The 23,035-nt window shown below is 54.0% G+C and overlaps 7 protein-coding genes and 1 non-coding gene across 8 annotated transcripts; 2 read left to right on the forward strand and 6 right to left on the reverse strand.

The window, feature by feature from the left end:
- Positions 1–462: 462 nt before the first annotated feature.
- B0H65DRAFT_236601 (uncharacterized protein) lies at positions 463–1,824 on the reverse strand. The gene is made up of 2 exons (XM_062822269.1): positions 1,097–1,824; positions 463–998 (listed from the first exon to the last, which is right to left on the reverse strand). Exons 1-2 carry the CDS (start codon positions 1,639–1,641, stop codon positions 578–580), a joined length of 966 nt encoding a protein of 321 aa, XP_062680799.1. The 5' UTR covers positions 1,642–1,824; the 3' UTR covers positions 463–577.
- Positions 1,825–3,819: 1,995 nt separating this feature from the next.
- On the reverse strand, positions 3,820–6,376 carry B0H65DRAFT_236643 (Not1 N-terminal domain, CCR4-Not complex component-domain-containing protein). Its single transcript, XM_062822270.1, has 4 exons — positions 6,366–6,376; positions 5,699–6,172; positions 3,944–5,616; positions 3,820–3,885 (listed from the first exon to the last, which is right to left on the reverse strand). The coding sequence occupies exons 2-4, from the start codon at positions 5,951–5,953 to the stop codon at positions 3,825–3,827; spliced, it is 1,989 nt and encodes a 662-aa protein (XP_062680800.1). The 5' UTR covers positions 5,954–6,172; positions 6,366–6,376; the 3' UTR covers positions 3,820–3,824.
- An 881-nt stretch (positions 6,377–7,257) lies between these two features.
- B0H65DRAFT_236665 (D-Tyr tRNAtyr deacylase-like domain-containing protein) lies at positions 7,258–8,312 on the forward strand. The gene is made up of 5 exons (XM_062822271.1): positions 7,258–7,445; positions 7,516–7,694; positions 7,763–7,805; positions 7,873–8,066; positions 8,122–8,312. Exons 1-5 carry the CDS (start codon positions 7,439–7,441, stop codon positions 8,299–8,301), a joined length of 603 nt encoding a protein of 200 aa, XP_062680801.1. The 5' UTR covers positions 7,258–7,438; the 3' UTR covers positions 8,302–8,312.
- Positions 8,313–9,104: 792 nt separating this feature from the next.
- B0H65DRAFT_509996 (40 kDa peptidyl-prolyl cis-trans isomerase) lies at positions 9,105–10,306 on the forward strand (the record flags this gene model as incomplete). The annotated part of the gene is made up of 2 exons (XM_062828358.1): positions 9,105–9,465; positions 9,540–10,306. The coding sequence occupies 2 exons, from the start codon at positions 9,105–9,107 to the stop codon at positions 10,304–10,306; spliced, it is 1,128 nt and encodes a 375-aa protein (XP_062680802.1).
- Positions 10,307–11,001: 695 nt separating this feature from the next.
- On the reverse strand, positions 11,002–15,405 carry B0H65DRAFT_428108 (uncharacterized protein; the record flags this gene model as incomplete). The annotated part of the gene is made up of 3 exons (XM_062824734.1): positions 11,002–11,159; positions 11,250–13,467; positions 13,564–15,405. The coding sequence occupies 3 exons, from the start codon at positions 15,403–15,405 to the stop codon at positions 11,002–11,004; spliced, it is 4,218 nt and encodes a 1,405-aa protein (XP_062680803.1).
- A 659-nt stretch (positions 15,406–16,064) lies between these two features.
- Positions 16,065–18,359, reverse strand: B0H65DRAFT_509998 (ureidoglycolate hydrolase-domain-containing protein; the record flags this gene model as incomplete). The annotated part of the gene is made up of 4 exons (XM_062828359.1): positions 16,065–16,618; positions 16,695–16,938; positions 17,029–17,158; positions 17,593–18,359. 4 exons carry the CDS (start codon positions 18,357–18,359, stop codon positions 16,065–16,067), a joined length of 1,695 nt encoding a protein of 564 aa, XP_062680804.1.
- An 820-nt stretch (positions 18,360–19,179) lies between these two features.
- On the reverse strand, positions 19,180–19,253 carry B0H65DRAFT_t322. The gene has a single exon. It is a non-coding gene; the product is annotated as a tRNA-Asn (tRNA).
- Positions 19,254–19,535: 282 nt separating this feature from the next.
- On the reverse strand, positions 19,536–21,305 carry B0H65DRAFT_429755 (major facilitator superfamily domain-containing protein; the record flags this gene model as incomplete). The annotated part of the gene is made up of 5 exons (XM_062824841.1): positions 19,536–20,516; positions 20,582–20,825; positions 20,917–20,943; positions 21,032–21,137; positions 21,230–21,305. 5 exons carry the CDS (start codon positions 21,303–21,305, stop codon positions 19,536–19,538), a joined length of 1,434 nt encoding a protein of 477 aa, XP_062680805.1.
- Positions 21,306–23,035: the final 1,730 nt, after the last annotated feature.

Below are 23,035 nucleotides of genomic sequence, written 5' to 3' on the forward strand. Positions count from 1 at the left end.
GTCAAGTCGTCTTCGTGCCATCATCTTCCGTCGACAAAGTTTCTTCCGAGATATGCCGGATTTGATGCCTCCCTGTCTGCCTCGTTCTCTGCCTTTGTGGCTGTCTTGTAAGCATGAACATAGACTTGGGACTACTCGCAGCATGTAGTGCCATCAAGGTGCGCCACGCTTCCGATACGCCTTGCGCCAGCTGCCTGCCGACAGATCTGGTGTGGCGAGGCAAGGTACCTTGAGGACTGAGACACTGCGTAGGGCATATCGATAAGCTTGTCGATAAGCAATGATGGCTCAACCTCCACCTGCCATCCGCCGTCCTCGTCCTCATCCCCGTCCGTCCCCGTCCCCATCCTCCATCGTGGCCCGCGAACAGGACAATGAGAAGGCAATGTCGGAAGCCACCAATGCCCAAAAGGAGAGAGGCAGTTTCATAGACCGCAATGCCGGTCCTTTCCTGTGACAGCCATCCACCACAAGTTCCCCGGTTCCGTGCTGAAACATGAAAGCAAACCGGAAGGCATGATACATTCATTCCATGGCCCGTATCCACTCACATTCAACCTCATCAAGGCCAAGCACACTATGCACTCATCGTGGACTGCCGAAACCGCCTCCTCTGTGTCTCGCAATGCGTTGAACATGTAGGGCACACCCACCCGTGCTGCTTGATCCTCACTCTCGTCAACAGACACTTGTTGCAGCGCCACCACCCGCTCGTCACCGCGCTCTTGGCCCGTGTCAGCCACCAGTCCTGCTCGTCTTGCTTGCCGCGCCGTGTCAGGTCCTCCTTGTGGAAGTTTCGTAGGTGGTCGCGGAAGTGATCATCCCGCACAAACGCCTCTTGGTGCCGCAGGCACTTCTTGTAGTCGCACCGATACTTCTTCTTCATATCGTCAGAGAGGTGGGTTTGCCTGTGTCTCTTCAGGTCGGCGGCCCGGCTGAAGGCTCTGTCACAGCCAGGATGGGAGCATGTGTTTCTCCTCCTCTCTGGGACTGATCTGCTGTTTCAGACGGCCAAGGTCAGTTCGTCGTCAGGGCTTTCATGTTGTGGCTGCATAACGCCGGGATATCAGATCAGGGACCAGGGTGCTGCACCTACCGACTCGACGCTTGTTCCAGCTTTGCTTGAACAGTCTCAAGTACCACGGCAATGGCGAGGCAGCATCGCTGAAGGACATCGAAGCCCTTTAGGTGAAGGAGGAGCTGATGGGCAGCCTCTTGAAGTATCACGCTAACGGGAGGAAAACTGACGCCATGCCGGCTGAACACATGGTGAAGCTGCTTGGTGAGAACTTCCTGCACTCCCACCCTCTCGGGGTACTCTCTTTGGCGACTTTTGGCTCTCTGAATCGCCTCTCGGACTGATTCTGAAGTGATCACAGAAGGCATGAACGTCTCACCCCGGTACTGGTTGCCCAAAGCAAACTTGGCAGCCAGTGTAGCATAGTTTGCCGTCTCGAATATGTCGGAGACCGTCATGTTGAACACCTGCAACGGGCTGGGTGGTGAGATACTGTCCGATGAATATGTAGCGGTTGAGTCACCGCTATCGGACCTTCTCATGCTGACTGAGGTGAGATCATACTGACACAAATCTCCAGAGGCTTCGGGGCCTGGAGTATATTGGAGATCGGCGCAATCCATGTCTGCTTGTTTCGCGTGGAATGATATCCAACTCGTACGCAGTTTAAGTTGAATCTTGATTGAGGTCTTCGTTTTGTGAGTGGACAAATACACGCCGATACTGAGATATCTTGATAGATAACTCGAGTTAGGTGAAGAAACGAGCGGAGCAACTTAACTTAAGAGGTGATAAAGGAAAGCAGATAAAGAAGTCATGATCTACAAAGCTACGTGAAGCTTGTCCAGGGAATTTTTGTGTAGAAAATGGGCTGAATACCTCTACACCAGTATCCAGATAACAGCCATGGCTTTTACAAGGCCCTCTCTGAAGTGAAGCGGGAGTATCAGTCACTACGCGTTCACCGTTGAAATAGATGAGGCGAGCGGATGCTGACTTGGGTATGCATTGCACTGCCAGATTCCATCTTTGAACTTGGCCTTACGGAGCCTGAGGCGTCGGCGTTGTATGAAACTCGTCATAGGGCAAAGCGCCATAGTCAGGATAGGAATCAATCTTTGTCAGACAACGACCTGCGCAAAGGAGGGTTTCGAGGAAACGGAAAGGCTACCCTTGTCGAACCAACCTACACCCAGAGACGACTTGGAGGAAGATAACTGATAGTGTCCACACCGAACATGCTTGAAGCCACAGATCGTTTCATCCTATGGACACTTTTGCTTCATTGTGTCGGTTGTTAGCAGCCGTTTCCCCTAAGTGGTGGATGAGATATGGTCGACAAGGCTCTCTGAACGGTTATCGGAGTGTGAGGGCACTAAGCCAAGGAGATGTGCCCACATTGCTGCCAAAGCGAAGCGGGAAATAGATTCCTGGTGCCGTCAGAAGAAAGACATCAGGAGGCTTAGACAACAAGCCTCAACTTGTTCGTTACAGACACATATGTCCAGTAACGAGGTCAAAAACTGGCTCCTCACGTATCGTACACTCAACGGCAACTCCCATCTGTGACCTAATACTTTGAAGCCGTTTAGCAGTACATCGTCCATGCCCTCGCACCATATTCGGAAAGCAGAGCGACGGCAGAAATGCAAACCACCCAAACCACCACCCGCGAGGCAGTTACTATGCGCAGCTATGTGGCGTAGCAAGTGTGCCTACTAGTAGCTGTCACCGGTTACCCCCACACATACACATACAGTACGTGACAAGAGGAAAGATATCTTCACCATTACACAGCAGGCAGGTACTCTTCAGATCCATGTACTTTCCGTTCGGCAGCGGCTGAGCCTCCACATGGCAATCCGCCCTCGCGTGGCATTCCATTTTGACAGCAAGTGTCCTTCCTGCACATCGCTTCTGTCAGCCAGGGCCGACATTAAGGCAGGAAAATCGAAAATCAACGAGTGTCGATTTTGGGTTCCATACCACCATCAGTGTAGTCAACATCAATAAGGCTGTGATATCAGGCAGCCACCCGTTTCATTTTCGGTGAAGGAAAGCCAAAGTGCAGGAATGGTGCGGCTTGACGCAAGCATCGACATATCCGAGTAACACGTGTTGCCTCTTGTCTTATTGAGGTTCGTCTTTACTGATGACTGGCTAGTCCCTCGTAGAGTAACTTGAGTCTCTGCCTCATTATCGTTCACGAAGCGGGTGCATGATCATTATTAGGAGGTTTTGATGGCCAAGGAACACCTCTACCGTAAACTCGCTACACTACTACGCTCTGGGGTCGTCTTCCCCCTCCGAAGCTTCTACGCCTTTGCAGCCCGGCAGTTGAAGCAATGTGCTACCTCTTATCTCTGTGCGGACAGAAGTGCTTTGGGAGGTCTAGTTCTCAGTAAATCCCGAGTCGAGAGCCTCTCGAACGACGGGTAGACAGCGAGCCGATGAGCCTCGATTCACACAAAGAAGCAAAACAAGCCTGAATCTATCAAGGAAGGTAAGGTTACGCTGACGTGGTAGATGAAAGCTTGCACCGCTGTACTGTGATCAGCAAAAGCTAATAACGCTCTTCTTGGAATACTAAGGAGAAGTCAACAGACTTCACCGAAGATGGGTTACAAGCTAATGACTCGCACCAAAGCCTGCCGTAACCTATCATACCCCTATTCCCAAGCTCAAGAAAAACCGCAAGCACCCCATAGGTTGCGCGCAGATTCTCAGAATACGGTTACAGCACTAACAATAGCAAACCTAAGTGATGAGCACGCCAGCTTTATCCGGGCCGCGTAGCAAAACCTCCTCATACTTCGTCCTCAAGGAACTTGTAGGTGAACTTGAAGTCGGCCTTCCTGCGATTCATCCTGGATGTGGGTGTTAACCATGGGGTCAGGGGCGCTTCATTCTGGGGCTATGCCATACCATGTGCTCTCGTAGTCAAAGAAACGATATGTTCCTTGTTCGAATTCCTCTGTGATCGATTTCGGCTCTTCGTGTCGCTGGAACCACGTCTGGTACTGTTTGTGAAACCTCCAACTTTGGTCCTTCAGTGCCTTGGCCGCGAGGTACTGTTGATAAGTTCCCTGTTTGTAGTAGAAGACGTAAAAGAGGGTGTCCGGATCAATCCGCTGGTAGAGACGAGGATCTTCGAATATGGCCAGGGGCTCCTGCGGGAACTGGTTGTGCGTGTGGTACCTAACATCGGGGTAGTAAGGTCGCGGCAGCTCAGTGTCGAGGGCACTCGGCTTGTTCGCTACCGCCGCCGCATGCATCCTCTGCGTGGCAGGCGCATCCAAAGGCGCTGGGCACTTCTTGGTAACCTCGTATGACTCGACCAGGTCCTGCAAGGACGCTGGTAGATGGTAAATTGACTCCTCTTCTTCCACTTCCTCGATGGGCTTGATACCATTGCTTGCACCGTTCGTTTGGGGCACTATACACACGTTAGTACGCGAGGTCTGGCATGGATGCGGACTGTTCCGACCTTTGGGCTGGGTCTCCACGGCTTCTGGTTCAGGTGTTGCTTTGGAAGTCGTTGCTGTGGCAGCTGGTGCTGGTGCCGGTGCCGGTGCCGGTGCCGGTGCCTTGTTACGAGAAGACACGTTCTTGGCCGGTTCAGCCTTGCTCGTTACCGGAGTATTTGTAACCGACCCGCCAACAGCTGGGGGTACCGCGTTTGCTATCCTCTCTTGGGCAACTGGCTGCACCGTTGCCACGCTAGGGGAGTTTGCTGCGCTGGTCTTGACGTGTGATGCCGGTAGCGATGAGTTGGTCGTTGGCGGCGGGGGCAGGGGCGCGATTCCTACATCACTCTTGTCGCTCGCGGCTGCCGCGGCTGCTGCACTGGCATACTTTAGGCCCTCGGCCGGCCTCGCGGGCAGTGATGCCGGCTTCATGGGCACATTGCTTGCCGGTGTATTGCTAATGCTTGGCAGTGTATTGTTGTGGACTGTCGCCAACGTCGGTAGTGGCGACTTCAACTGCGCAGAAGAGCGTCGTATCGACGATGCTGCAACTGTGTCGGCTGGGGTACGCTGTTTCGCCGCCGGTACGCTCGCCGGCTTGGGTTCGGGCTCGGGCTCGTCCTGGATCGACTGGGCATCCTGTGAGGATCCCTTGTCGTTGTCGACATTCATTCCGTAGGCATCCTCTTCTTCCTCCAGGTTCAGATCATCGTAAATACCCTCGTCGTCCATGAAATCCTCATTCATGCCATCGGTAACGTAGTATCTGATGCTTTCTTCCAGCTCGTTCACTTGCTCGGTCTCGACGCCGCCGTTCTCCAAAGATCGCCGGATCAGCTCCAGCTTCCCCTGGTGCCATTTGTGTCGTTCGATGATGCGCTCGATTTCGCTTATCCGGTCGGCCTTGGCGCCATGTCCCTTGCCCCTCTTCATGGTGGCCTGTATTGATTCGCTCTCGGCCTCGAGGGTCTCGATTTGCTGCTCGAGCTCGTCGACCATTTGGCTGAGGAATTCGCCTGCTTCCAACTTGGCTTGCTCTTTGGGATCTAGCTTGGCCGCAGCCGATAGGCCCTCCTTGGAATACGCTTTGGTCTTCATGGCCTTTTCTACGGCCTTGAACTTTTCCATTTGCTAGAAATACCGGTGAGCTTTGGGGTGTTCACGGCGCCACACGGAGGAGAGTCCATGCTCAGCAACCAGCAGGGATACGAACCGTCTCTATCAGGCGCCTATGCTCCAGTAAAGGAGCCTTGTCCTTGATGTCGTTGCTTGCGGCCCATGTCTTGATCTGATCTCGAAGCCTTTGCAGCTTCTTGATTTCTCGTTTCAGGTTGTCCTCGAGCTTGTCCTTTTGGGCGGGGTTGTTGGACTGCTCAATCTTTTCGTAGATGGCCTCGAACTCCTGCACGCCTTCTGCCACCTTCTTGAAGCACTTGTCGACTTCTTGCGCGAGCTTTCGGGCCGCCATCGTGTCGGACTGTTTCTCGCAGACTCAAATGCAAGATGAGATGTCGGAGTGGGCGCTGGATGCGGGGTGGGCGACGGTGGTGTAATGTGTTTATGTGATGATTTCGGGACGTTTTGGGCCCCACGCGACCAGAAGCTACCGGGCTACTGTGGCAGTAGCGGTAGGCTACGTTCTCGGGGCTTCGAGCCGTCGTCGGAAGGGGAGACGACGTGAGGCGAGCTGATTTCGGAAGCTCCCTTGGTTAGCTGGTGGGACCAAGCGAGATCGACTTGAATGGGACTTGGACTTGTGTGCGAATGGGTTGTGAATGCATGGATATTATGTAGAGGTATGCTGTTTGGGCAATGCGCCGAGACTACCAGGGCGTTACGGGCAACGGGCACGGCAACGGACAACGGGTGGATTGAATCACCTCTGATTAAGGAGTAACGGTAGTAGTAGTAGTACGGATGTTGATGTCAATGTGGTGGCGGTGGTGCTCGATGGCGATCCCCAGTCTGGTGATTGCCTGGCGTGGCCGTCGTCGTCGTCGTCGTCGATAAATGATCCGAGACGGATTTGTGGTTTGGGAGAGAATGAGGAGGTTTGCCCTGGTTTTGCGGATTCGGCGAAGAGAGATGATGGCGATCCTGCCCAGGTGAGAGGCTACCGGACCTAACGTACCACTGTCCACTGTAGGTACCTCCCTGCCTGCCCTGTCCGTAGTGCGGGTGTACTGCGGTACAGAACTGTTTGGGGGCTGCCCCGTCTCAAGCTGTCCGTCCTGTCCTGCAAAGGTGGAAGGTACTGCCAGTATTGCATAATAGGCGAGGGTACTTCTACCCCTAGACAGCGGGCAGGCAGGCGCTGTAGTGAATGAGGCACCTGCAGCAGCACTGGTCCTTCAGGCCATTTTTGTGGGGATGGGACGGGAGCGCTGTTTGCCGAGATGGAGGCATTGAAAGAAAGACCCACTCTTCACCTCATGTCTCCCCTTCAACGTCAACTTGGCTCGCCTCTTTAAACCTTTTAATCTTTCAGGGCACTCTGCCTGAGTCTGCTCCCTTTTCTCTGCCGATCCACGGACTGCAGGACTCTTAGCACCTAAACGTAGCTTTCGACTGAGCTCGGAGTAAAAAGACATCGGATTAAGCGTCGAGACCGTGCTATCTAAACTCGCGTAGAGGTACTCTCTCCAAAACTCGGGTCAAACCCAACATGGCTCTAGTCTAGCATACCTAATGTCAGATGCCAATAACTTGGACTTCAAGGCTGTGTCTTGGGGTTTTCAGGCCAGCAAACCGGCTCCGCAATTCCTGGTGCTTCGGGTACCTCTAGGGGCCGTTTCAGTTTCTTATTCTACTTGAGTCACCTTCCCTGCCTGTGCCTGTCTGTCACTTATTTAGCGACCTTGCTCTTCATCGAGGCTCAGCCAACGACGTTACAATTCTACCTAACTCGCAATGCCAAGGGACACAAAGCAGTTTGAGAACAAGAAAGCGCAAAATGAAGGGTCCGTATAGCCAAATTCCCGCCTCTCTGGTTGTCATTACGTGTATACATAGCCAACATATCACATGCAGCAATTCTCCAGCGCGTGCTCTCAGCCTCTGTCACGGTCGACAACCAATTGGTTTCCGCTATCGGCCAAGGCATTCTCGTTTTGGCGGCTGTTGCCCCCGGCGACACGGTAAAGGAGGCTGAGGCTCTGGCATCCAAAGTACTCAAGTTGAAACTGTGGGATGATGAATCAGGAGGACGGGTACGACACTTGCTCGCAAAACACGCATGGACTGGAGGAATCCCTTTCTAACGGCCGGCGCACCGCAGTGGAAAAAAAGTGTCCAAGACATCGGCGGCGAGGTATTGTGTGGTGGGTAACGTCTTACCGGGTTGGCTGAACTCTCCCTGCAAGACTAACAAGCAGCCGTATCGTGTAGTCTCTCAGTTCACCTTGCTTGCTTCTACCAAGAAGGGCAGCAAGCCCGACTTCCACGGAGCCCTAGGCCCAGATGAGGCAAAGACCTTGTATGACCTGTTCTACAAGAAGGTCCAGGAAGGCTATGCTGCCGAAAAGGTCAAGAACGGTGTTTTCCAGGCTATGATGCAGGTTGCCTTGGTCAATGATGGACCGGTGAGCACTTCAACACTGCACTAGTAGGCCCAGAGCCCTATTAACATGACAGTAGGTCACCCTCGAGGTATCGGCCACGCCGGCAGCGCAGCAACAGCAGCAGCAGCAGAAGAAGAAGGAAGACCGAAAGCTTAATCAGAAGCAGCAAAAGCAACCACAGCAACCACAGCGAAGGGCCATGGAAGACGGCCAAGCGGCGGCAGACAAGGTGTCTGGCTCGACAGATCAAGTCTAGGTGGGCGAGTGGTTGAGGATTGCTAGATGGATCTGAGAAAGGGTCTATGTAATTGCCAAATATAGAGCCGGGAACGATGATGTGCTACAGTAAAGTTTAGAGGCTGATAGCTGGGTAGAAGTGTGCTCGGGCCAGGCCACGAGGTAATGAGGTACCCTTCTCTACGGTCTCTACAAGTCGCATCTTGGGAATACACTACTGGTGGAGCCTCAGCTGCTTTAGCCGCTCCCGCTGTGAGTACTGCAAAAGTACCTGTCCCGTACTTGTGTGCCTTGGCGCTTAGAGCTAGGTACCTTTGGGTACAAGGTGGATATCAGATGAAGGCAAGAAGGAAACGGGACGGGAGCTAAGCACATCGCTGCCCCACCATTCTCGAATGTTCACGAAACCAATTCACCCCGCCCTGCAGCCAGCTGTTTGGACTGGGACGAAATCATCACCGGCAGCGACTCCCTTATTTCAACCAGTCTACCAGACGCCGTTTTTCTGCAGTATTGCTCGCAACGTGCAGTTGTGCTAGATATTTTCCGCCTACGTACCAATTCCTTTCGTCAAAGTCAGAATAGCAGCTAGTCGGGACAGGCAAGTAAGCTTCTATTTGCGCTCGCTCCGTGGACATCATGATACCCAGACTGCTTGCCATCTCCCTCCCTCCCTGCTTACTATATGTGCCGTGGACAAATAGTTTGCTTCCGTCGTAGTTGCCCAAGCTATATATGCTAACTGAGCTCGTTCAGTCGCAGTACAGTTTCAGACTCGCACCAATTGCTCTTGAAATCCCGATTCCTCGATTTAAGCCAACCATGTCTTCTACCGACGACGTCAAGCAGGCTCGCAGCCGCGTCTTTTTCGACATCACCATCGGCGGGAAGGCAGCCGGCCGTGTTGTTTTTGAGCTTTACAATGACATTGTCCCCAAGACGGCCGAGAACTTCCGCGCCTTGTGCACCGGCGAGAAGGGTGTTGGCAAGTTGGGCAAGCCGCTACACTACAAGGGCTCCAAGTTCCACCGTGTCATCAAGCAGTTCATGATCCAGGGTGGTGACTTCACCGCTGGAGACGGCACTGGTGGCGAGTCCATCTACGGCGCAAAGTTCGAGGACGAAAACTTCCAGTTGAAGCACGACCGCCCATTCCTCCTGTCCATGGCCAACGCTGGTCCCGGTACGTTGCATGTCATTTCACCGTCGGTCATTACTTGGTGGTTCCGGCCTTTTACTGACGCCCATGTCCTGCAGGCACCAACGGCTCTCAGTTCTTCATCACCACCGTTCCTACCCCACACCTCGATGGCAAGCACGTCGTCTTTGGCGAGGTGCTGAGCGGCAAGTCAGTCGTCAGACAGATTGAGAACCTGGAGACCCAGGGCGACAAGCCGACCAAGGATGTCGTCATTGCCGACTGCGGCGAGCTTAGCGGCGACGCAGCTGTGAGCGCTGACACAAAGACTGCCGACGCTTACGGCGACGAATACGAGGACTTCCCCGAGGACGAAGCCACCGACGGCCAGCCCCTCTCTGCCTCCAAGATCCTCAAGATTGCGACAGACTGCAAGGACTTTGGAAACAAGGCTTTCAAGGCCGGCGACCTCTCCGTGGCCCTCGATAAGTACCAGAAGGGTCTGCGCTATCTGAACGAGGATCCCGAGCTTGACAATGAGCCGGCTGATACGAAGCAAAAGTTGGACGCCCTGCGCGTCTCGCTCAACAGCAACGCGGCTCTCATGAACATGAAGCTGGGCGCTTGGGATGAGTGCGTTCGCAGCGCCGACAGCGCGCTTGCTGTTGCCACCATCTCAGACAAGGACAAGGCCAAGGCTCTATACCGCAGGGGTTACGCCCAGTTTCGCATGAAGGACGAGGAAAGCGCCTTGAGGAGTCTGGAGGAGGCCAAGAAGCTTGCGCCTGAAGATGCCGCCATTCTTAACGAGCTGGCGGCTGTCAAGAAGGCTGCCGCGGCTAGAATGGCCAAGGAGAAGGCGGCCTACAAGAAGTTTTTTTCTTGATCAAGTTGTTTCAACGATCACTTGATAATTTATTTTACCGTTTGTGTGATACTTAAAGTGCTCCTCGGGTTAGGCAGTATCTGCAAAAGGAGTTATTGGCATTGAGCGGGTTGGGATCAAGGTCCAATTACATACAACACCTAATGATATCCACATTGGCGTTTGGGGAGTTCAAACTGTGTCAAGGTTGGAACATGGACTCTTGAGCGAGAGTGTTTCGACCAGTCCCTGGAGTCTTCATAGCCTCATGGAATAGAATGTGTTTTAGGCCAGTTCGCCACTTTTGTAGGCACTGTCGTGTTCTTCCGAGTAGCATCACCACCAACAGCAGACAACTCCCACCCCTCGATTATGATCTGGGGAAATAGGTACGCATTCGGCGGTTGGTGCTGCCGGATAGTCCCTCAGGTCAATAGCAAGCATGCCCTCGAAAGATGGGCCATCATCATCATGATCGTCGCTAAGTACAGTAATCAAAAAGCTAAACAAGGAATTATATGGAGAAAAACAATAAAAAATGAGCGCTCAGTCTGATACGCTCTCTGAGGACTCGTATTCCATATCCAAGGCATAAATCGTCAATGTATGCATGCCCCTTTGTACAGGAGCCGTCGCCCCCTTTCAGACCCGGGTTTCCAAAGCCTTCCAAAGCATGCATGGGCCAACGACTGTTGGTGCTTTTGAACCAAGTCGTTTTAAATCCCCTTCTCGTGCCAGTGTTGGTGGACGCCCGTTCGGTGGCGATCGCCTTGGGATTTACCTGAAGACGCCTTGGCGTCTTTGCCTGAATGCTTTTCTTTGCTGTCTTTCTCTAGTTCCGCGCCTCGGTCCCGCTCTCGACCGTTCTCTTTACCTACAGCAGTGGCAGATGACGATGCTACTGCCGACGTACTGCCTGCTTCAGGCACCATTGTCCCCGTGATGAATCCGTGACCAGGGCTACCTCCGGTGCCGAACTCGGGTGAAGCCGTTCTTGTCTTGCGAATAAACCCAGTAAGGAATTTCCGCGGTGCCTGCATTCCATTGCGCAGCCCCTTCACAGTTCCGCCCGACATGGACGACAGCTGCTCGCTGCTCTTGGAACCTTGCCGTATCGCGCTCGAGGCGTTCCTTATGTCCCTACTGCTGATGCTGCTACTGCTGCCGCTGCCGCCTCCCATAATAGGCCCATCTACCTCACTCCCTGAGGAGCCAGGCGCTATGCTCTCACCGTCTATCCAAAAGGTCCCAGTAGCGTTGCTGTGTGCAGACATACCGAGGACATCGTCATAACTCAAGTTGTCCAGCGCATCGGAGAGACGAAGCCGCTCATCCGGTGGCTTGCTGGTAGTTTCGCCGGCGCTTCGACGAGTCTCCATCTGCGAGAAGCAATGCGCTGCGCGTTGGTGGAGCGCAGTGCATAGACGATGGAAGTGAAGCAGGTCGCCTTCGCAGTTGGAAGAGTCCCAGTCTGACTCGGGATGGATTTTAGCCCATAGTTTGGCCAAAGCCGCAAAGTTACGCGCATGATCGACCAGGTATGGGAGCGAAGGGAAACCCTCGCGAGCGAGGGGTAATAAGCGTCCCAGAATCGTCAGGGGGGTCGAGTAGGGAGCAGGCACGCTGGTGCTGGTACTCTCGGCCGGAATGGCGCACACGGCGTCAGCAAATTCCTTGAATGGCTGGCGCTGCTTGTGGAGGAACTCGTTCATCGGCTCCATCCATGTCTCCTTCTTGCTGGCGATATTGAGGTTGGCTAGAGCCTGGATGCTCTTGGCGATGAGAGTCAGGGTGCGTTGTGCGCGCGGTTTGGGGTGGTCGCGCAGGAGGCCGAAGAGCTTCGGGTTAAGGATAGCTGGACAGAGAAAGCGGAGGAAGAGAAATCCGGACACCGAAGTATAAACAGCGGTAGCGGTGAGGTAAAAGTGGCCGTAGCGATCCTCTGCAACAGCCCGAATATATTTCAGTACGTGACGGATCTCGGACGGCAGACGGTGCGCGGACAACGCGATACAGCGCCAGACAGCGCTGGTCAGCTCAATCAGCTTCGCCCAATGCTGATGTATATCGTCGCCGTTCTGCACCCTACTCGGGTCAACTTCGCAGTCAGGGTCGAGCTCGTTGATCTCACGGATCTTTTCTGCCAGAGTCTCTTCCAGATATTCTTTGCCTAAGCGTCGCATGTAAAACTCAAAGGCCTGCGTCAACAATGAGTTTCCCCTGAACAGCAAGCTCGCCTCGCCCGGGAGCGTCCTGCTCATGTCCTGAACTGTCTGCCGAATTTTGTCTGTGGAAGCGATTGAGTCATTGGACATCAGCCGCTGGTTGAACCGCGGTTGCTTGCTGGCAGTTTGGTTCCCTATCGCGTCAATCTCTTCCTCTACCAAGGTCACCAGCCACTCTGTTGCCTTTCCAGAGACCTGGAATATATTGACAAATATTTCTGCGAGCTTCCGTAGGTTTCCAGGCATCACCTCAGCTATCTGCGTCGTCAGCCCTGACCCAAAGCGGTGTAGGAGCTCCGAGAGAGGCTGATATTCTTTGGAGTGCAAGACGACGACCTCTTCGTGGTGCACCTTGAGAAGCATTGTTCCAATCGACTGCTGTCGTGCGTCATACACCTGGAGCCACTGCTCGTGGTCTTTGCCGCGCTCCAGAAGATGCAAAGGGATGTCGACAGCACCGCACAATACCTCGCTCAGCTGGCCTGCTTTGGGCAAGCCAAGAGTGGCCTGAAGTTGGTGGCTGAAGCTTTCAGTGTTGCCCACGATCCGTTTTAGAACCACCGATAGGTAAGGTAAGGAAGGAGGAAGATCCGTAAATTCGCAATCCTCACGCCAGAAGGGGTTCTTGGTGTTGGATTTGGTTGATGTCCGGCCTCGAACTTCGCCATCCAGTATGACCTCGGCGAAGTAATTACCGATGATAGGGTCTAACTCTGCAATATTTTTGCCTTGGCGCTCCATCAGATTTCCCTCTTGAGGAAATGTTCGGTTCCGTAGCTTTGCCTCGGTGACTCTAACCTTGATTGTTTTTTCGACTCTGAAAACTTCTCCTTTGGGTGCTGAGTTGAGGTTGGTCACCTCGTACACACGCCCTCGGCTTGTTGGATCGAGCCCATATATATCAGGTACTGCAAATGCTCTGAGAAGGGCGAACCAAGCCTCAAAAAGCAGCCGGGACTCCAACGATATGTACACTGGGCGCAAAATTGACAGTTGAGTGGAGGTAGGGGAGTAGATGGGGAAGATACCTATACAGCAGTTTTCGTTTAGCACTGTCTTGTCGAGCTGCTGTATAGCTGACCTGGACAGCTGAGATAATTCGATCATGGCCAAAAGCGAGACATCTTGCTCTGTCATGAGTTTGAGTTCGCCGTTGTCCGATAGTATGCAAGAAACATGTTTCCAGGCCATGTGCGGTATTCGCAAATCTCGCGCCGAGGGACGCTTGACAATGGCCCGTGGGGAGGTAGCGAGGCCTTTATCCCAGAGCATAACTCTGCCGACCTTGATGACGGTAGCCTCTCGTAGGCCGGAAGAGGAGGCCCGACGCTGCATCTCGCTCCTAAGCGGTGGCAGAGCAACGCTGCTCCCTGATCTTGTGATGGTGTTCTTGGTCCCGGAAGGCCGCAGCTGCTGCCAACACAGCAGGGCAGCCAGCCACAGATCATACTCTTCTGCCGCTGAAGGGCGCAAGATGATGCTGAGATTGAGATGTGGACTGGTGATCTCCAGCGACGGCCGGCCGCCTCTCTCCATCCGACTGAGCGGAAGTACACGACATCCACGAAGATCCGGTATAAGGAGGGAGAGAGAAGAAGAGCTACCCTCTCCCGAGTCGCTCACTAAGCTCCCCTTCTCCTCGTCTATGTAACATATACCACAATACCATGGGCCACCAATGTCTTTCAAGTACTGGGCCTCACCGCGCATCCTTCCGCACAGGTTTTTCATCAACAGCAAGACTTTGTTGGCATCCCGCGTAGGGACAGGCAACGGCAAGGAATCAACTGACGGCTGAGGCGATGAGAAGGGAGAAGATGATTGGGAGGCGGCCGACTTTTTGGTGAGCCGGGTCCTCGCCGTTGACGATTTTCTCTCCTTGTGTCCAGGCGCGGCTGCTATTTGGTGAGTGTCTGGCGGTCCATACGAGTTCAGAGACCTCGAGTCATCTACGACAGCCACTGAGCCGGACGATGAGACTGAACCGATGCGGTGACGGTTCTCAATAACCAGTTGCTGCCGGAAAGCACTGTCCAAAGTATGGGTCCTGGGGCGGAAACTTGACAAGGACGGCCGTGACGGTGGACTTGACGAGGCGCTGTCGAGAGAGCCGGCCAGACCCTCTCCAAACACCATGCCCTGGCGTCGCGTGGGGAGGCTAGACGGAGTTGCAGTGACGGGACCAGATGGATTGCCAGATGGATGGCCAACCGGAATGGGTGCGGGCGCCGTCGTGCTCATGACAGGGCCGGCAGCACCGGGGATGGACCGGGGCGAGGTTTCGGGAGAGATGGGGGGAAATGCGCCGGGCCGGTGTGGCAGGGCTGCGGTGTTCGCATTGCCGCTTTGTGCAGACATATCGAACGTAACCTCAGCCGGCTCCGGGGTGACGGCTCTGACGGTGGCGGCGGGGCGGGCGGCGGGGCGGAGGTTACCATTACCGCTGCCGCTGCCGGTGCCGCTGTCGGTGGATGTGGATGTGGCTGTGGCTGTGGGTGAGGGTGAGGGTGAGAGTGAGAGTGAGGAGGAGCTAGCTGGCATTTTGGCCAGAGCAGGCAGAGAGGCGGACTCGACAGCAAGAGGGAGGGTCGTGGCCTTGACCGCGGCCTTGACCGTGATCGTGGCCGTGTCCTGCGCTGTGTTCTGGACCGAGCGGTCAGGTACCGAAAGCGGCGCGGTGACTCCGCCGTCACGGAAGGATGCTGAGGCGTCCGCAGGGGCGGGGACGGAGGTGCGATCATGGCTACGGCCGCGGCCACGGTCACTGGGGCCCTCCTGTAGACCGGGACCTGGTTGGCTCCCTACACCGTCACCACTACCGCCACCACTACCGCTGCCACTGCCGCTGCCGCTGACTCCAGCACTTCCCAGCACAAACGGTTGCCTCCCTTCCATTGCTGCCGCAACCGTGGTTCCCACGAACAAGTCCCGGCCGGGAAACGTATGTACAATGCAGAAACGAAGGGGAATTGCGACGGCGCAACCATCTGAATTAGGACAACGGCGCCGGTTTAGTCTTGCTCCAGTGTTCACTCGAGGACGGCACTTGGAGACGTCGACAGCGACGTCGGCAGCGGGTATGCACCGCAGGTAGTCAGGTACCAGGCACTTCGGCCCGGGGTACTGAAGCTTCGGGGGGTTAGGGGCAGGGCGTGGTGGGGTTAGGTAGGTAGTGGGCAGTACAGAATTAACGGGACGAGACTAGGCAGTGACGGGGGCGACCTCGACAACGTCATGAAAACACTCAGCAACTATGACCAATGACACCAAGTCCAATCTCGAGATGAGAGTCTGGTGTTAGTTGCATGGGCAATTGGATCGGCAATATGAATGGCAGATATGACAGCCATGCAACAAACCAAAATACGCCTTTGGGAGACTTGTTGTGGACAAGATCAGTTCAAATTGAGATCGCTACCTCGGCAGTACCTATTATGAACTTGTCCACTGTGCACCATGTATGTAGGCATGGTACAAAACGTTGAATGGCTTTGAGGGCGGGGAAACAAACAAAGCACATTTCCCCGTTCCAACCTTCCCCAACCTTCCCCAACCTAGAATCCTTCTCCCACCATGATGGTGCGACCACCTCCATACCATAGCGTCCCGTCTCGCACTTCAAGCCCTTTCTCCTGACCGACTATCCACTCCCCCGTGAACTCGCTGTCGACAGAGTTCCACACTTGAGTCTCCAGCCATTTGTTGATGTCCTCAATCGCCTGAATCCAGCTTTTCCGGGCCAGAGGCGTTGCGTGGTCTTCTTGGCCGAGATATCGCCCGAGCGTGATGTGAGCGCTAGGAACCACGTACCGAGACCCGATCTCAACCCCAGTCTTCTTCACTGCCTCGAACAGGTCCCTGCGGAGATGGTGGTACGTGTACCCGTCATTCTCCTCGGCTGCCGGGACGAACGACACGGCAATGGCCGAGAGGTCATAGGATATCATGGGTCTCACCAACCGGGCCCGATGCGTAAACGTCAGGTTCGTCAACAACGGTATCGCCGGTCGTATCGACGACACAAGGCTCGCAATCTCGTCCGAGGTCCGCGAGTGCGCCAGCTCAAGTGTCGTCATGTGCATACGGTGCGTGGGCATGAGCCATACATCTACGTCGCACACAGTCAGTCATTCCACGCTACGCGCAGGCCCGGGGCAAGCAGCAAGGGAGAGTGGCCGACGCACTGGGAGCCGCCTTCTGGAGGAGGGTCTGCAGATGGGAAGCCAGTTTCAATATGTGCTCCGGTGGTCTTGCCCAGAAGACAAGACAGTGTCGTGGGTCTCGGAACCCAGGCTCGACTGATGGTCTCTCGAGCCGAAACAAAACGGGGTCGATAATCAGTTCTGAAAAGTCGGCTGACAAGAACTGTTGTTGCTGTTGGAGGTTTCGTGTCAGTCGATGAGTGGCATACAACGACTGTATCTCGGCCTAGACGTAGGGAGCAGATTGGTGAGTAGAGCTTCAAATACTCGCAACTTTCCCCCGGCATGGAAGGAGAGCATCGACCGAGGCACCTACGGGATGGTCATTGCAGGTTTGTATGAGGGCATCGTATGGGTTCTCTCCCGGCTTGATCTTAATGCCAGAGAGGTCTTCCAGCTTGTTTCTTGCATCGACTGATTCGATCGCGGGCTTCATTGTGCGTTTGCTAAGGACGAAAGGGGCCGAAGCCGATGATGAATGCAGCTTTTTTCAGCCGAGGGCCCAAACTTCACGGTAAGCAAGTGTGATGGTGAACATGTGCCAGCACACTATTGGGCACTCCTGCCATAGTTTGTCTTCAGCTCTTCACTCAGACGCACAAACCATTTTCAGTAAGGTTGATAATCGTAAATACTACAACAGAACGCGATAGGGGTACTAGTACCCCGCCATTTCTATGCATTCAAACTCCCTACAGCTATCTGTTTGTGCATAAGGCTGGTGGTGGTTATCAGCCGCCATGCAGGCCATCCATCACCGAATTCCAGACAGCAGGTCAAGTGAAGCAAGCCATGCCACGTTGATGGCACCGCCGGCTTGGTAGTTACATGTAACCATCAAAGCAACGGTATTCCCAACGGCAATGCGCCCTTCGATCACAGTTTACTCGCTATCGACTGAGGCTGAAGGCGGACCGTGACAGTGGATGGACCAAAGAAAACCTCCTGACAATCTTCCACGGTTACCTCGTTGGCGAACTGGAAAACAAAGAAATCAATCGCCTTGTCGGCTGGGCCAAGGGCCACCATTGGGGAGTGCCACGTGCCTGCCCCATAGGTTACAGCCTGGTCCGTAGTGGCGATGAAAGCACGAAGGCCCTTCAGGTCAGGTAGGCCTCGACCCGGCAACTCTCGATTAGCGATCGTCCCAGGAGGCCGCGAGGAGGGAACTGGCAGCGGTTGGTCTTTGGCACTTGGCGAGAGGCTTGGAGCGACAACGACCAAGTATCGACTTTGTGAATCGGCGCGGAGTGGGACAAATGTTTGACTGGTGAACGGATGGCGCTCGAGGACGGTGACCGGGAAGACCTCACGCTCAACCCCGGCTTCGAGTCGCCGAGGGAGCGCCCGTGATGCACACACAAACATGTTGGAGACGGCCACTCCGGTTCGGCCGCTCAGTGCCTGGTCGTAGAGGTTTTCCATCCGTGACACGTGCTGGTACTTGATTGCCGTCCCCTGGTTGGCGACAATGGCATCGAAGGGCATGCCTGCCGTGTCGTTGGCCTTTGCGGCCATGGCAGGGTGGAGGTCAGGTCGTGGATTCGCAACCACATCACCAAATGGTTTAAACGCCTCCAGTTCAAGCGGTACCGCATCAACCACCATGTCCAGTCCGTTTAGCTTTATCTTGACGGGGGTAGCCATTGCTTGGTCGTTGACAGCCTGCACCCCTTTTGTTGTTATGAAGACCTTGTGCCGCGGTCCTTGTGGTGATGGCGTCGTCGTTTGACAGAAGAAATAGAGGCAAGGCGATCTGATTCCGTCTGAACAGGTGGAAGAGGTAGGCAATTAAGTCGTATAATATTCGAGTTGTCTTTCGGCGCAAGTTAATTGCATGGGTACTAATTGCGCCTGATAAGAAAATGTAGAATGGTTGGTATTTGGTATGTGGTAATCTAGAGGTAATGGTACGAGACTCGGCTTACACGGGTGACTGGGCCTGGGCCCATACCTAGGTACCTGTAATTTCTTCGCCTTTGGTTAGAGTGAATCGCTCAGTGGCTCATTGCAGTGCGGGTGGGAGGCGCTATGTGGATATGGGGAGATCGGATGCGATTACACCCAGGTTTGTTACCATGACTTGATAGGGAACTTAGCTCGACTCCCAGATGCCACCTAAGGGTTACGTCAGGAATCAGTTTGCGTTAGTATTAATAAGAGACTGTTTAGTCAGACTATTACATCCCGAAAGTGAAAGTTACGCTGAGAAGAGAAAGAAGTACGAGAAAGAACACCAAACAAGGAAGTTTTACCAGTTGGAGAGCAGGGGAGGCTGAAAGTTGAAAAGGGAACCCCGACGCCCAAAAAAAAATCGAGGAACCGACGATAAGAAGTTAGAAGAAGGAAGAAAGAGAAGGACTCGAAAAAAAGAAAAAAGGATTGCATGTAAATAAAACAGAAAGCAAAGAAATGCCAAAACGGCAAAAGAAGTATTATCAACCAAGCGATTAATAACACACAAACACTCCTTCGGTAAGGATCGAACTTACAGCCTCCAGATTAACAGTCTGACGCGCTAGCCAATTGCGCCACGAAGGATTTTGGATGATTACGCACGCTAACCCTTGCATTTAAGAATCCCCGTGTGATGCCAATGGTACCTTCATATTCGACCAGCTGAGAACTTTTCAAAGAAGTTACAGACAAGGACGCGGATACAAAAAGTACACTGCCAACCCCAACGATATACTATGTTCTCGTCAGTTGACATTTGTTTCTATGTACAGCTTTTCTTTATATGTCGGGTTACACTGTAGGATATCCAAAATACTCACGATACACCCCGTTAAGCATCATGTTTAAACATCGCGCACTTGGATGCTAGATGTCATCCTCTTCGTCACCCTCTAACCAGATCTCATGCCCATCACCCTCCCATACGAATAAGCTGGCCAGGAATCCGAGTATGGCCACTCCGCTCAAGCCCCACCACACGGCACCGACAACTCCCATATTCAGGCCAAGTCCATACAAGAAACCACAGAGCATAGGCCCCAAAGTCCTGGCAAAACTGCTAACGCTCTGTCCAATGCCGTGTACCGTACCTAGCACACTAGGATGCGGAGTGCAGTTATTGACTAGAATGGTCTGCGCTGGCAACGCAAACGTGCGTCCAACGACCTGAAGGGCGAGCACTCCGGCGATGGCCATCCAGACTGCAATGCCGTCTTTGGGGCTTGGTGGCGGCGAAGAGCTCGGCACCAAGCTTAGGTATGGCACTAGGAAGTAAGTAAAGGGGAAAAACAGAAGGAAGAAGCGCCAGCTCCTGACCGTACCCAACCGTGCAGAAAGCCACGGGTAAAGTCCGAGCTGAAGGCCGATCCCAATGACACCGAGAATAGCCATGGTCATACCCACCTCACGGGGTTGTAGACCTAAGCCCCCGGTAAAGAGGAAGGGGAGATTCCGCACCAAGGCATTTGGAGACGCTGCGGTTTTGGTTGGGTCGTACACGGGCGTGGAAAGGAAGACGAACCACAGCGAGTTGAAGGTACCCACGTGAAAGGCAAGGAGGAAGTTTGCAACAAGTGTGAAGCTGACGTTTCGCGTAAAGATACGTCGGAAGGGGAGCCGCTGGGTGTATCGCCTCCGAGCCTGATTTTGCTTCCCAGCATCACCGTACGTCGGCTTGCCTGAGGATTTGTTTTCCTCCACTGCAGGACTAAGCTCGAGTTCGGCACTTGAATCTGTTGATGCCAATGGTGCATAGAACGCCTCCATGTCACCGCGAGAAAAGCATCCCCGAAGCTTCTGCCCCAGTTCCAGGCCCCTGTCTCGCACCATTGCACGCGAGTCCAGCGTCTAAGTGAGAGGTGTGAGTAAGCATGGAGTCACAGAAGCGAACTTTCTTTGGGGGGTAAGATGACATGATCAGCATGAGATAAACTTGCCTCTTCTAGGAAAAGCCAGACGGAAATCATGGCGAAAAAGAGAAACACAGCCGACAGTATGTTTGGAGCAGCATACGGGAAGTGCGTAAAGAAGTTGATTTTGCCAAACGTGTCAGGATAGGTCCCCGCAGGGTCTGAGAGAAGACCGCCCAGTATGGGACCAATGATGATGCCAATGTTGAAAGTCATAGGAAGTAGAAGGAAGGCCCTTGACTGGTATCTGTCGCGTCCATTAGTATTATGACACCCAACGCGAAATCAGTATTGTTGGACAGGAGGACAAAGGCCCTTGGCTAAAGAGGCTAACTTACTTCTTCTCCTTGACGGTTTCACTGATCCTACAAGTCAGACATGTCAGCACGGGATCCGGAGGTTAGCACGGAAGGAAGCATGATAGCTCATCCGGGCCAATCTTGTTCTCCTCACATGGTTCTGAGAACGCCTATGTTCCCGTTCGTGATTCCACCCAGAGACCTGAAGAGAAGGGCTTCCCAGAACGAAGTTGAGAAGCCGAACCCGACGCATGATAGCACTATGAAAAACACCTTTAGCAGAAGCGCGGAGACAGGGACAGAAACTGCTGAAAGATGGGAACATCAGTTGAAGTAGTTACCAAAAACTTACTTGTACCACCGAGACCGATCAAAAGCACGGTTTTGCGGCCACACCGAGGAGAGTCGGCAACTCGCCCCCACAACATGGCGGTTAGGAATTGAGCAGCTGTAAAACTGGCACTGACTCGGAATCGCAGAATCAGCAACGGTAACCGCTTACATATCGCTACGGCAATCCATGGCATATTTTCTTAGATCACGAGTGGGAGAGGAGAGACTCACTGAAGAACGCCAGCCTGGCTGGAAATGGTGGAGTCAGGAAGGTGGGGATTGAACCACTTCAGCTGGTAGAACATATAGGACTTGATGTAGCCAACAATCAGCAATGGATGAACCGCTGCATGATAAATTTCGAGGAGCCTACCTGAAGAGAGGTCTGGACAAGCGGTTCACTCAACCTAGCGAGAGTGATGACGATAAGCTGGTCTTTCCGGGGTAGGTCCCCCCATGAGACAGCCTTCGCGCCGGTGAGATGCCGCTGGGGTGCAGACTCGATGGTTCTCTCGGCAACCGTGTCTGTAGCCACGTCGGACATTGTGACGGGAGCGCCTCGGGACCCATGCCCATGATTCAGTGATGATTCACGGTGGTCAAGGTTGGTGATCAAAGACAGCCTCCCCGTCCCGGCAGCCGCCTCCCCCGCCTTAGCACCCGCATCCGCATCCGCATCCGCACGACAGGCACCAAAGCCAGGTGCGGCATCGTGGGGTCCGGGGACATCCGGATATGGGGAGCCGGAGCGGTTGACCCCACCTGGCTCCCCAGCTTCGGGCCCATAAACCATCTGGACCGGGCGGGAAGATTACGGGAAGTAGCCGCTGTGGAGAGTGCACGAGTCGGGTCCCGTCAGATCAGCCGGGTACTGTACGGCGTAGGAAGAGAGTCAGGGACTTGCTGCGGGATCACAGATCGGGGTACCAGAGTCGGGGTAGTATCGTTTAGACTGACTTGTTATCGGTTAACGGCCACCCCACGTCCAATCCAAAGTGCTGGGTAAGGTAGCCGTGAGAGTTGAGCGGAATAGGGTGGAAGCTTCGGGGTCCGCTTCACACTTGGACGGGCAACCTGGAGGATTGAGCATGCAAAGAATGGCGAGACAAGTAGGCAGCCGATACGGATGTGTAGATGTATAAACTCAAGGGGATGGAAAACGCACAACACACGCTACCTCCTTCTAAAGCTACGTGCCACCACGGATTCTCTTTACCTACTACACTACAAGCCTTGTCAACCTGGACGTCGTTAGGAAGACTAGTGTAAACAACCGACAAGACAGCCATGCAGGTCATGTCAAGACACCATACATACTGACGAGGTCGAATGAAGTGACTGACTGTTCGGTTGCGTCACCGGATGATCTCTCATCCCCCCGCTTCCCCCCACCAATCAGCCACAGCATCGGTGCCGCAACGGCTTTCTTCTATCTGCTTCGGGCTAGTCGATGCCCCTCAGCTAACCCTCTGAGCCTCCTCATTCGCGGATCAGCTCCAACCCTAAGCCGCAAGATGGATGTGATGTTGACAGAGACAACCTGGTCGGCAAAGAGTCTGCAGGCGGGAATGAAGATCCGGCCGGATTCTTTGGGCCTCATCGCATTGTCCTGGGACTCCTGGCCAGGACGAGTTTCTTCAGCACAGGCAGGAGCAACAAGAGGAAGATTTCCTGATCAAAGGCGAAAAGGAGAGATGGTGAAACAACGCACGGGGATTGTCCGTCATAGCCTGGGTTTTAGCATGTCCAAGTGGCGGCGGCGGCGCCTTGTGGGTTGAGGAGAAGATGGACTGAACCGACGCTGCCATGCTATATGTACTGCGTA

The sequence above is a fragment of the Neurospora tetraspora genome, assembly GCF_033439725.1.
Source record: "Neurospora tetraspora strain CBS 560.94 chromosome Unknown B0H65scaffold_5, whole genome shotgun sequence".
NCBI classification, from domain to species: domain Eukaryota; kingdom Fungi; phylum Ascomycota; class Sordariomycetes; order Sordariales; family Sordariaceae; genus Neurospora; species Neurospora tetraspora.